The sequence below is a fragment of the Xyrauchen texanus genome, chromosome 8 (assembly GCF_025860055.1).
Source record: "Xyrauchen texanus isolate HMW12.3.18 chromosome 8, RBS_HiC_50CHRs, whole genome shotgun sequence".
Taxonomy (NCBI): Eukaryota; Metazoa; Chordata; class Actinopteri; order Cypriniformes; family Catostomidae; genus Xyrauchen; species Xyrauchen texanus.
Genome location: NC_068283.1, coordinates 30,390,738 through 30,404,130, shown reverse-complemented (window position 1 = coordinate 30,404,130; position 13,393 = coordinate 30,390,738). Strand labels below are relative to the sequence as shown.

Genomic DNA, 13,393 nt, shown 5'->3' with positions numbered 1-13,393 from the left:
ATCTCGCAGAATAAAAAAAAAAAAAAAACAAAAAAAGGAAAAAAAAAAAAAAAAAAAAAACGCAGTTATTACAAGAAATAAGTGGTTCCTTTGAAATGGTTTAACACTTAAATTGGATTTGAAATCAGATTTTACTCCTGTCTATTCTGGCTAGTGACTGCTTTGTTGACAGAGGTCACTGAAGAACTGAACAAATGAAATCAGGTTGTTAATTTAACCCATTAAAAACAAAACGTCAGATTTTTTATACAGTTGAGAGTAATTTTCAGTCGAATAGTCTGTTCTACGAGGCTGTACTGTTGCTTAAATTCGTATCAAATATTTATCCCACAAAAAATTGAAAATACTTTACAAAAAACATTTTAGAACACAAGAGCTGTAAAAATCTGAACTTAAAGTACTATTATATAGTGCATACCATGGTAAAGATATGACAAAATCATGTTTGTCTCGGTCCAACAGCATGTACGTCACTGTACGGCCCATAACGTCCAAATATGTCTTTCCCCACGACGATAAAACACAGTCTTTTATCTCCTTTGCAGTCCGAGACTTTGCAAGCCATAGGAAGAGGCATAGCTTTGATCATACCAAGGCACTTCCATTCTGAAAAAGTGCCATTTCTGAATTCATGAGCAACATAGATGTAGTAGGTGTCCATTTCAGCAGCATGAGGGTCTTTCCCATCAACGTTCCATGCGATGCCTAATTCTTGTGCACACCCAATTCCTGCTAGTTTCACAACAGGCTTCTGCGGCAAGTTGTGAGAGGCAGCTGCAACTGGGAGCTCCTTGGGAAACGGGGTCTCCGGGAAGGGAGGTAGTTTGGAGTGCCAGTCCTCCTACGAAATGAAAGTACAATATGTACTGAAAAATTATTCATTTATTATTATTTTAATGCCATATCAGCATCAATGGATATTTTAATGGAAAGATCAAAATCGTTTAAAAAAAATATATATATGACAAACAAAACAAAATTCTTACAACAAAGACTATACAAGATTTTTCAATTTGACGTTTAATAGAAATACAATTTTTCCTGGTGAAACCTTTACACAACGGTTTTATTCAGAAAATTCTTTATTGGATGTTTTTAGAGTTATAAAAAGCAGGACAGTCCAGTAAAACACACTTAGTCAATTGAATCCTACAGAAATTAAATGTTTATTGAAATATTATGATGACCATTATGATACAAGAATCTTTGGTGAATAAGAAAATATTCAGGATTAGCATACCTCTTCAAATTGCACTGAAGAACTGACAGTGTCCTCCTCCACTGCTGTTAATTAATCGTTATACACAAGACAGACAATATAAGGTTAAAAGGTGTTTACTAGCATTCTAAGGGGCCAATCACAAATGACCCATGCATGCACAGGAAGTGTTTTAGGCTTTTACTAAAGGGATAGTTAACCCAAAAATGAAAACTGCAATGTTGTGCCATCCCTGATGTGTATGACTTTCTTCTGCTGAACACAAAGGATGGACCAACAGTGCAGAGATAGTCCCCTAAAAACTGTATTTTGTTTTTAGCAGAATAATAGTGATGTCCAGTTTGTAAACAGCTTTCTTATGAACCGATTCTTTTTAGTGAACGAGTTGAACCAGTTCAGCAAATCGGACTGAATCGTTTGAAACAGTTCGCCTCTCGACTGATCCACAAGTTACTCCATCTTAAACTGTCTCTCGGATGTGCCGGACACTCCAACCTGAAAGGAGTCGATAACCGGGAGTAATATGATCCTAGAACTGATGATAACTGCTTTTCATAACCCTTTATTGCAATGAACAGCTCCAACAAGTTCACAATTCTCCGGTCGCAGCAGTTCTCGAGTCAGCAGTACACTGAACTAAGAATCACCTCTTTTGGAGGCATCCGACACACTGAGAGATGATGATGTAAATGTATGTTTGTGGTATATTTTTCTGAACAGCAGAAAGTATAACAAATAAAACACTGGAAATATGTTTATGACTTTATTGTATTACCGTTTTATCAACGCATGAAGATTATCCATTTGCAACAGTGCACTGATCAGAGGACAGCAGCTTTCAAGTCAACAGTACATTAAATTGAGAATCGCCTCTTTCGGACATAATATTGAGCACTGTAGTTGTAACTGTAGTAAACCTGTTGTTTAGACTGTAAAGAGATGGACCAATGAATCAGAGCTGGAACAACAAGCCTGTTTTGACTGCACTGATTGAAGTTTTTTGACCTTCACTTCATACTAACACCAACACCTCCTGCAAACATTCTCCTCTTCCCTCCTGCTGCTGCTCAACCTGCACTTAAGATCTGTGAAGAGGATGTGTGCCAGGTCTTCCATAAAAAGACAAGGAAAGCACAGGGCCAGAAGGTGTTTCACCCACCTGTCTAAAAGCCTGTGCCAACCAGCTGGCCCCCATCTCCACACAGTTCTTCAACACATCACTAGAGAACTGTGAAGTTCCCAGCTGCTTCAAACGCTCTACCATTATCCCTGTCCAAAATAAACCCAAGATTGCAGGAACTGATGACTACAAACCTGTCGCCCTGATGTCTGTGGTCATGAAAGTCAATTGAGAGACTGGTGTTAGCCCAACTGAAGGACATCACTGGACCCTTTCTGGATCCCCTGCAGTTTGTCTATTGAGCTAACAGTTCTGTGGATGATACGGTCAACATGGGATTGCATTACACTGCAACATCTAGACAGACAAAAGGACTTATGCAAGGATCCTATTTGTGGACTTCGGTTTGGCTTTCAACACCATTAGCCCTGCTCTCCTATGGCATAAATTAACCCAGCTCTCAGTTCCCACCTCTATCTGTCAGTGGATCACCAGCTTTCTGACAGCAGCAGTTAGTGAGACTGGGGAAATTAAATTCCAACACATGTACAATCGGCACTGGTGCCCCCAGGGAGGTGTGATCTCCCACCGTCTATGCGCTCTCTTGACTCTGTTGATGCCTTCAAATGCAGACTAAGACCCATTTATTTGTTCAGGCTTTTAATTAGCTGCTTGTGGGTTGACATGATCATGTACTGTATATGCCTTTATTGCGTGTATTTTATGATATAAATGTTTTAGTTGTGAAGCACTTTGTGGCCTCATACCTGTGAAAGGTGCTATATAAATAAACTTTTACTTACTTACTTCCTTACACTATTCTTCTACCTGTACACAAATGACTGCACCACCAAGGACCTCTCTGTCAAGCTCCTGAAGTTTGCAGAAAACACTATAGTCATCTGCCTCATCCAGGATGACGATGAGTCTGCATACAGAAGGGAGGATGAACAGCTGGCTCAATGGTGTAGTCAAACTGCAGCTGAACAATCAAAAAAGTGGAGATGATTGTGGACTTTAGGCGGAACACCCCAACATCAATTTGCTCACCATTTTAAATTGTACTGTGGCAGCAGTGGAGTCCTTCAGGTTCCCAGGCACTACAATCACAAAAGGACCTGAAGTGGGAAACCCACATTGACTCCATTGCGAAAAAGGCCCAGCAGAGCAACCGCTGCCTTCGCCAGCTGAGGAGGTTCAACCTGCCACAGGTGCTGCTGATCCTGTTCTTCTCAGGAGTCCGTCCTCTGCACTTCTATAACGATCTGGTTTGGTTCAGCTAACAAGTCAGACATCAGAAGCCGTCAGAGGATAGTCCGGACCGCTGAGTAGATTAGTGGTTTGCACCTTCCAAACTTCCAAGAACTGCACACCTCCACCATATTATATTCCATTGATGTTTATTTGACATACATTACCTCTTCTGCACATCACATTAAATCACCTTGCACATAACTGTATATCTGTATCTAACATATTTGAACAACATTATTGCCCTACTGAATATTTATATTGATAATGATGCATCTTATTTTTTTTTATCCTTTTCACTGTGTAATATATATATATATATATATATATATTTTTTTTTTCAACTGTTTGTATGTATACTATATACAGTGAATCCGGAAAGATTTCAAACAAACTTATTTCATGTTGTCATTATGGGGTATTGTTTGTAGAACTTTGAGGAAAATAATGAATTTAATCCATTTTGGAATAAGGCTGTAACATAACAAAATGTGGAAAAATTAAAGTGCTATGAATACTTTCCGGATGCACGATTATATTTTTTTTGCATTCTCTTTGTACTGGAAGCTTCTGTCACCATGACAAATACCTTGTGTGCGTAAGCATTTCTGATCCTGATTCTTCTGAAATGTTGATAAGAGAGCATGTGTGAACCAAGGACTTGAATGAGGGGGCGTTTCAGTCAAGAGATGTAAATGAATTTGACTGCATATCGTGCGTGCAGATTATATTTGAAGCTGTTAGGAGTTGGATCATGGTTTCAGTAAAAAAAAAAAAAAATGGGTGAGTTGATTAAGACTAGTTTAATCTCTTCATAAGCTTTAGACATGTAGAACATCCACATTTGTATATCAATGTCAGTACTGGGTGCTTTAGGTGCAAAACTTTAATGTAGGATGTATCGTAAGATCACTGAATGTAACACTGATGATAATAAACACCATTATAATTATAACTTCATTAAATAAAATGTATGGCTTTATTGAATGCATATTCCACAACACCAGGGTTTTCACATTATGTACAGTGATCTTCCCATCACTACAGAATAAAGTAATCCACATCTGGGATGGCATGAGGGTGAGGAAATTAGAGAATTCTCATTTTAGGGTGAACATTCCCTTTAAAGTAATAAGCCACAAGTGCATCATTTTAGAGTGATTTTACCACTTTAAGGTTTACAGTGCCCCAACAAACGCCATAAGATGCCAACATTGTGATCACAATGATCTGAGAAAACCCCAACAACTTCTGGATGTCGGTGTTTGTTGGGGCAGTGTGAACTGGTTTAAAACGCTTTGCGTTATGCCCAAGAACACCCCTTACACTTAAAATAAAAATTCAGAAAGCTGATTTAATATATAATGTGCAGTCATAAGTAGCTTACCCAATCAGAATTTAGAATTGAGATGGTCCATTTTATAAAATGGCAACAGTGAATGGGAATTGAAGCACCTATAAATGCACATTCTGCTTAGTTTCACTGTATTCTGTGTTGTGGTTTGTTAATGCAAGACATGCATCCTGTGTGAAAGGCTCCAATGTTTAGGTAATACATGTTAATTTTAGAATCTTTTCTATACTGGTCTGGTGACCTTCTTGGAAGACTAATGTAGTGTATTAACCACATTCTTATACAGAATACGAAGATACTTTGCATTTTTTTTTTTAAATGTAGGGTGAGTTCAAAAGACTATATCTACCCATTTACCCACCTCCTAAACATTTTCCCTTAAGCAACATTAGATCTAATAGAAAATAATGCAACATAACTTACAAGAATGTTTTTTCATTGAAGAAAAAGTTAAATGTCCCTGTACAGTTGTTTCATCATACCTTTCATGGATGTGGGTGGTATGCTTGGGGGTTTGGATCGTTCTGGATGTTTCATTCTCTGCAGAAATACAGCAAAACACAAAATGTAAAAACAATACCACAAAACAGCCATAAAAGAACACATGAACAGTAAACAAAAATATCGGAGTGAGATCATGTGGGTGTACTTGATCCGATAGCTGGGTAACAAGGATCTTTTCATTTGGTCCACCTGCAGTACCAGAACAACAACATTATTGCCACTATACAGTACATAAAACACTGCACTGTTCAGAATTAGATTAGAATTTTATTTAAGATAAAATACCTCGGTCTTCCTCTGTAAGGTCTACAACCTGTTCCTTTGACAGCTGAAATAAGAGATTAACCTTTTTTTATTACCATTTCAAAAGTTCGACTTTCCATCAGCCATTATTTTCTTATAAATCTTCTACAAACCATACAAGAATAAACTAAAAGCTAAACACTGATAGAGAAGATGGAAAAGAAAATGACAGAAAAAAAGCAAATTACCAGACTTTCCCAGTACCCCTTCTTGGGTCTTTTCAAAGCAGCAACCTCACAGTTATTATCTATCAGTGCAAAAATAACAGTTTCAATATGGTGACATGGCATGTGATTTACATGATTAAAGATATTTTATTAATAATTCATGATGATAGCAACAAGACCTGCTGACGAAACTGAAGTTCGGTCACTGGAACCTCCTCCATTGAGTAAAACACTGGTAAAAACATTGTTTACAATTAGAATTCTCTACAATAGGCTGCACACCAACAAGCTATTTTCAAGGTGGAGTCATTTCTGCACCACCAAATGGAATTGCAAAAATAAAGATGGTTTCCAAAAAGATTTTCCCAAACGCACAAGAATTCAAGCAAATTATCTGATATACTGTACAAAATACATTTGTCTGAACTCCATTCACAATGCATTTAGACAGTGTAGTACTCTTCCCAACCACGGTTTCAGTTCTATGGACCCTGAGAATTAAAAAAAAAAAATTATGTGAATGCAGTGCTTGAGTATTAAGGATAATGTCCATATCTCACTAAGAGAAAGAGGCAGCAAGCACCCCCTCTGCTTAGCTGACCTTGGAAGACAAACATTCAGTAGCAGTGAACACCTTTCCAAAGTAGCACACTAGCTGATACGGCTGCAACAGGCACACATACAAATGAATGAATACCATTCGACATGCAGCACCTCAGGGAAAAACAAAAAATAAAAGGGGCCAAGACTGCAGCCTTGAACCATTACTGAACTTAAAATAACCAAACAAAAAGAGCCAGTCTACCACGGAGATGATTTCACAATTTCTGATCATACTGTTTGCATTTAAACTTCTTTTGATTAAACAGTAAATTAAATCTTTTAATAACTGACATTGTGAGCCAAACAGCTGTTGCTCACTGGCTCGGTGTAGTCGTTTTCTTAAACACCCCCTGAAATTGCTCAATGAGGATAGTTTTTTCCCCTGCATTAACGGATTCCCAATTGAACGATGATGTGGGCAGGACACAATCAGAAGGCCTCATCAGATTTTTATAAAATATTTTAATGAATGGATTTTAGTTGCAGGTGGCACATGGGAGGGACATTCTAATAATTGGGAGCATTTGATTGGGCAAAAGTCTGTAGCGCAAGAGTCGTCATCAATATTTTTGGACCATTTTCCTGGATGAGAAAACCATTTGTCTGCTCAAAGGGACTTTTGTCAACATTTAGGAGTACTGTAGCACATAAATGGCCATAGATCTAACACACAAGTATTAAAGGGATAGTTCACCCAAAAATTTGAATTCTCTCATTATTTACTCACCCCCATGATATCCCAGGTGTCTATGAATTTCTTTCTTTACCAAAATACATTTGAAAAAAAAAATCATATATATATATATATATATATCTTAGCTCAGTAGGTCCTTAAAATGCAAGTGGATGGTGAGCCGATTTTTGAAGCTCCAAAAATCACAAGACAGTCAGCATAAACATCATCCATACAATTCCAGCAGTTAAATTAATGTCTTATAAAGTGATACAATCGCTTTTGGTGCGAAAAAGATCAATATTCAAGTACTTTTTAACTCGAAATCATCACTTCCGGCAAGCTTCAGATGGTGGACATAACGTGGTCTCTCTTGTGACGCATTACCGTTGCCATGATACGGACGGAATCTCAAGTTTTCCACTCAGTTGAGACATCCAGGATAAGCACACAAATGAACCATTGTGAGTAAAGAAACAGATAAAGATCTAAATCAAAACCAACAAAGCATCTGTACAGCATACCTCCTCACTTGTAAACAGCACTGCTCTTCCAGATGTTGCACATATGCCTCAGTTCTCACACGTTTCAAATGCCAATGCGATTACGTCACACGCACGTAACCGCTGCCAAATAGAAGCATGATTTGGAATTAAAAATAATACTTAAACATTAATCTCTTTCACACCAAACGCAACCGTGTCGCTTTAGTAGACATTAATTTTACAGCTGGAGGCATTTGGATGACGTTTATGCTGACTGTCTTTGATTTTTGGAGCTTCAAATATCGGATCACCATCCACTTGCATTTTAAGGACATACTGAGCAAAGATATTTTCCATCAAATGTGTTCTGCTGAAGTCAGTCCTACACATCTGGGGTAGCATGAGGGTGAGTAAATAAAGAGAATTTTAATTTTTGGGTGAACTATTCCTTAAAGATCCACAAAACAAATTGTGTTATCATAGGATCATTTAACACTGGTTGAAAGAAATCAGTCTAAAACATGAAAGCATAGACTATATTGTACAGTATTGTAGTAAACCATTTCGCTAACTCTCATTTCCATGTTTTTTTTTTTTTTTTTAAAGCTACACACATGCAAGGACAAAGTTGGACTGAAAGCCCTTACTAGGACTGCAAATATTAGAGTACCTGGACATGCTATTGATTCTTGGTTCAGCTGCAGAGATGCATGGCTGTGGCTGCCGAGAAGCAGCACTGTAAATTACAGTAGGGAGAGACTGTAAAAAGATAAAAAGGCAGAGCCAAGTTATGAATATAATATAACAAAGGAACATGCTATTCGTGCAATAAGCAAGTCACCATCATAAATATCCTGGTTCTATACCAAAAACAAACAAACAAATCCAATCTGTAGTCCATACCTGACTCCCCAAGGATCTGAGTTTCCGGACATATGCAAATACCGCATCTCCCCTTCGTTTTATCTTCATCACATGTGCCTGAAAACAGAGTCATGATTTCACATAGAAAACATCTATGTAAAGGTTGCATGGGTGAGGCATACTGGCCCTGAAAAGCAGCACTAGGCAGCTTATAACACATCTGTCATTCACTGTGGTTATCAAGGGATGGGACTTTTTTTTTTAAATGAACTCCACAGTACACACAAAAGAAAAGGGAAATGTGATCGCTTACTTCCAGTTTTTGGATTCTTGCATCATATCTTGGTTCACTGTTCACCTCACTTATTCTCCCCATAAGATCTTTCATCTTGTGGTCGGACAGCTCAATTGCAGTCTTTACTTTATTTGAAATAATCTTTTCAACCTATAAATCAGATCACAAAAGGAGAGATGGGACTGCTGCTTTTCTGGGATTATGATAGACTGTTTTAGAATTACTGAAGTGTATTTTCCAGGTTATTATAACAAGTGAATTCATAGCCAGACTTTCCAGTTTAGAGACAAAAATGCTCATCAAATATTCTGCCATTTCTGCTCTTTTTGTTGAGGTAGAGGATAGGGATGTGCATGAGTAATCGACCAAGTACTCATTCTGCACCAACTAGTTGACTATTAAAAACACTATTTGCATATCTCAAATTTATTTTCTTATGTGTATTTGTCTGCCGCAGGCAATGCTGAATTACACTGTACTTTATGTAGATTTACGGTTTATAAATATGCATTACCCTACAGCCGTCAGTATTGTTTATTTAAGCTCTGGGTGAGTACAAATGTCTTTTATTGTGTATTTATAAGAGTCAAATGATCTCTTTTCTTAATGCATATAGTTCATTTCATTTAAATCCGTTCTTAGTAATGTTTGTGAATAAAACAATATGCATTTCATGGTCATACAGTTTATTTTCAACTTACATCTCAATGTACAAGTACTTTTTACTAATTACTAATTTACTAATTATTTTGTGGGTTAGTTAGAGCAGGCATTTTCAAATTGGGGTGAAAAGTTTGACAGTGCTGAATTTGACATTATTACAGTTTCATTCTGCTTCCTAAAGACTGGTTGTAAATCATTATATTAATTACTTTATTCTATTGACAACCATGGTGCATGTAGGCTTATTGATAGGTTTGCAATTGAAAAAGATGTTTGAATCCTTTGCTTGCTCGCTGAGTGTTGTAAGGGCATATTCTCAGAAATGCTGCTTTTGAAAAATATGTATTAAATTATAAAATGTGCTACATAAAATGCCTTTGAATTTAACTAATCAATTTTCTCTTCAGGTGTACATACAAACATTAAAGGAATAATTCACTTGAATAATTCAAGGTGTGTGAGCAACAGATCAATATCAAAATATTTTCTTTCCTATCAAGCTCCACTTTCACTTTTCTTCATTTGTTTTAGGCAGTTTAATTTCTTCTTGCATATTGCCACCTACTGGGCAGAGAGGAGCATTTGTAGTAAAAAAGGACTTAAATATAGCCCTTCTTACACCAATTGTATCGCTTCTGAAGACACCGATTTAACCACTGGAGTTGTTTGGATTACTTTTTTGCCACCTTTGTGCTATTTAGAGCTTCAAAATATTGGTACACATTCACTTGCATTGTGAGGACCAAAATTATTTGTCTGTGTTCAGCAGAAGAAAGTCATACACATCTGGGATGGCAAGATTATTAGCAATTGGGTACCTTGCAAGGATATCATCATATTAGGGGTCCTTGGCATTGAAAAGTTTGAAAACATTTGGGTTCGAGTAGTCGACTACAAAATTACTCGATAATGCCCATACGTATGTAGGCATTACATGTATATGTAGACTGACAGGCAGGATAGGTAAATCATGACAAACTTGCCTCTGATCGAGGGAGCTTGTTTGCTCGCAGCTCGGTGTCTTGAACAGAGTGTACTGTTCCAGAGTCGTCTTCAAATCTACTCCTTTTCATACCTAAGAAGCAAAGTTCAGTTACATATAGTTTTGGAAATAACAGTTATGGCATTTTTATGAAAAATCTAAATATTAACGTTACGACAAGTTTATATAAACCATTAGAAACATAGGTTAAACGAAAGGGGATCCCTTGAAATAAATAAATGTGCACTGCGCCTCAGAATGTTGACAAATTTGCCAGAGATTGCAAGCCAGAGATCAGAATTAATCGAAAGCCATTTAATTTATCTTTAACGATGCAAACAAACGTGTTTCATACCAAGTCGTTGATTCGAATATAATTAATTACATGTTTGCATGCTACAAAATGAGCGGAGCACTTTCAATTACTGAACATGTGTTAAACTACATCTTCATGTAATTCTACCGTTAATCACTTCCGGGTTATTAGAATCAAAAGCAATAATAACTCTAATAACGCGGGAAATGCTACTAATACCTCTAGCAAGTCAGTCCACAGTCGGGCATCTCTGGAACGCTCTCGGGAGGCCATTTCCAGTCATGATAGTTCATCTTCCTATCTACTTGAATGGGGGAACGTCGCCATTTCAAAAACTGTTGGTCAAGATTACAATGGAAGAAAATATTTCAAATCGGCAATTAAATGTGATAATATTGGAATCATAAAATGTGCTTCTTTACCTTACATTACGCCAAAACACGCATGTTTCCCGACTTGTATAGATAATGCGCATGCGCGTTAGCGACTTGATTGAAAGGCGATGTCTGTATATGAATTGTGATTGGCTCTTTTATTTGCAAATAACCCGTTGGGCGTTCCATTCTTTTAAATAGAAGTGGTCCGTCTCTGCCAATGATGATGGTATATGTTTCTATCGTTTGAAACGTACGTTATATAGAATATGAATCAGGCGTTGCCATTGACAACTGTAGCTGATGCTAAAATGCTGATGTTTACTCTGCTGTCCTGGGTCAAAGTTGACGATGAAAAGTCCAATGATGGTACATCCGTATGGTTAAAGTTAATCACCAGAATTATCTGTATGAGTTCTGCAAAACAACAGAATCTAGCGCTTACCATATAATGCGCGCGAAAGACTAAAAACGGAGCGCGTGATCTTAACAGCTACACCGCGTGCTCAACCAATACAACGTAAAAGACACTTACAAAAATAACCAACCTGGTCAGCTCCTTATTTTTAAGAACATGCCTATTATCTCGTTGCCAACGCACCGCTTTGTGTTTGTGTATGGAGTCGTCTCGCAGCTGGTGTAGTTCCTGCTTCTTTAAATAATATAAGTCCCGCCAGAGATATTGGGGGTGGAGAGCAGAGATCGTGAACCGCGTCAAACCTGGGTCAAGTTTATATATATATATATAATTCATAATTTCTCACTCCCATGCCATCACAGATGTGTATGACTATAGAGTGTATGAAAATTTTTAGATGAGTGTTTCAGCTCTGAAAGTCCATCCAATGCAAGTGAATGGTGGCCAGAACTTTGAAGCTCCAAAAGCACATAAAGGCAGCATAAAGGTCATCAATACTACTCTATATATTCAGAAGCAATATGATTTGCGTGGGAGATAAACAGATCAACATTTAAGAATGTCCATCACCAAAAACAAAAGAAGAGGAATGTGAAAGTGGAAATTATAGTCTCATGCGCTTTCTTGGAAACATAAAATGTTTCCCCTCCATTAAAAAAAAAAATGGATACCACTTCTTTGATTGAGATGTAAAATCTTATGGCACAGTTGCACCCTAAAGCCTATAGCCCTATAGGCACTTTTAACCTTTCAGTAGGGTGCACCAAATACATATGCTGCTTTTTCTTCTGTGTGAGCAGGGGCGGCCATTGGTACGGGCAATATATGTTAGTTGCCTAGGGTGCAAAATGATGCGGCGGCATGAGATTATTTTTGGTTGTTGTTGTTGTTATTGTTGTCAAAAATGTGCCCTTTTGTGACGACCGTGTTCCATTCTACTCCTGTGTTGAGTGAAATGTGCCACTAACATCCTTTCAATACTGACAACTGGTTACAATAACATCATCAATGAAAACAGCCTTTCAATGACAATAAACATGCTGCGCCCCCTGACCTGACAATCACAAGTTGATACCATGTTGGAATAAACACTGCCTGCTATCACGACACGTTAATTGTTTATGCCACTGTACGCAATAACCTCATATACAGTCACTGCATGCCTATAAGTTCCACCATCATGTCTTAAAAAAAAAAAAATTATCAGGCATGCAAGACAGGAAGTGGCACCAAGAAGAGGAGCTAAGCTGAAAAAAAAAAACAATATAGAGGTAGAATCGCAATGACTGTTCATGTTAGTCATTGATGTTTATTTACTATTTGAGGAGGCAGAACCTCTTTACCAGTGGGATTTTATTATAAAAAAATGTTTTTGATTTACTGGACCAAATAACTTTAAAATCCTACTTTAATCTTAAAAAAACAATATCATCTGAAAGTCTCTAGATTCAATTATGACCATTGTTTTGACTTCCATGTTAAAGATAGAGCAAGGAAACTAATCTCCGATCAGATTTAAAAATGACTAGCATCTCAGAATGAATCATGAGACGGATGGGCTGCAACAGCAGAAGACCACGTTGGGTTCCACTTCTGCCAGCCAAGAACAGAAAGCATAGGCTGCAGTGGGCACAAGCTTACCAAAACTGGAACAACATAAGACTGGAAAAAATGTTGCCTGGTCTGATGAGGCACACAGCTGGTAGGGTCAGAATTTGGTAACAACATCATGAATCTTTATACTCAACATGCCTTGAGTCAACAGTCCAAGCTGGTGGTGTTGGTGGTGTAATTGTGTGGGG

At 37.6% G+C, this 13,393-nt stretch overlaps 1 protein-coding gene across 5 annotated transcripts; it reads right to left on the bottom strand.

Annotated features, from left to right (window-relative positions):
• Positions 1-53: 53 nt before the first annotated feature.
• LOC127647181 (activating transcription factor 7-interacting protein 2-like) lies at positions 54-11,816 on the bottom strand. Of its 5 annotated transcripts, none has more exons than XM_052131288.1 (13): positions 11,722-11,816; positions 11,019-11,134; positions 10,485-10,576; positions 8,857-8,988; positions 8,583-8,660; positions 8,350-8,438; positions 6,098-6,150; positions 5,940-5,998; positions 5,734-5,776; positions 5,594-5,637; positions 5,427-5,484; positions 1,241-1,284; positions 54-841 (listed from the first exon to the last, which is right to left on the bottom strand). In XM_052131288.1, the coding sequence occupies exons 3-13, from the start codon at positions 10,572-10,574 to the stop codon at positions 440-442; spliced, it is 1,092 nt and encodes a 363-aa protein (XP_051987248.1). In that variant the 5' UTR covers positions 10,575-10,576; positions 11,019-11,134; positions 11,722-11,816; the 3' UTR covers positions 54-439. The 5 variants fall into 5 exon arrangements, with proteins under 5 accessions (XP_051987248.1, XP_051987247.1, XP_051987249.1 ...); XM_052131287.1 differs by lacking the exon at positions 11,722-11,816 and adding an exon at positions 11,222-11,692; XM_052131289.1 differs by lacking the exon at positions 11,019-11,134 and having other exon boundaries at positions 11,722-11,766.
• Positions 11,817-13,393: the final 1,577 nt, after the last annotated feature.

Bases quoted from the DNA above. Each gene is read 5' to 3' on its own strand.
- LOC127647181 (XM_052131288.1), bottom strand. From the start codon at position 10,574: ATGAAAAGGAGTAGATTTGAAGACGACTCTGGAACAGTACACTCTGTT. The intron at 6,151-8,349 runs GTACTCTAATAT...TGTTTTTACCAG, and splicing joins AGAATCAATAGCATGTCCAG to TGTTTTACTCAATGGAGGAG. The intron at 5,638-5,733 runs GTATTTTATCTT...CTGGTACTGCAG, and splicing joins CCTTACAGAGGAAGACCGAG to GTGGACCAAATGAAAAGATC.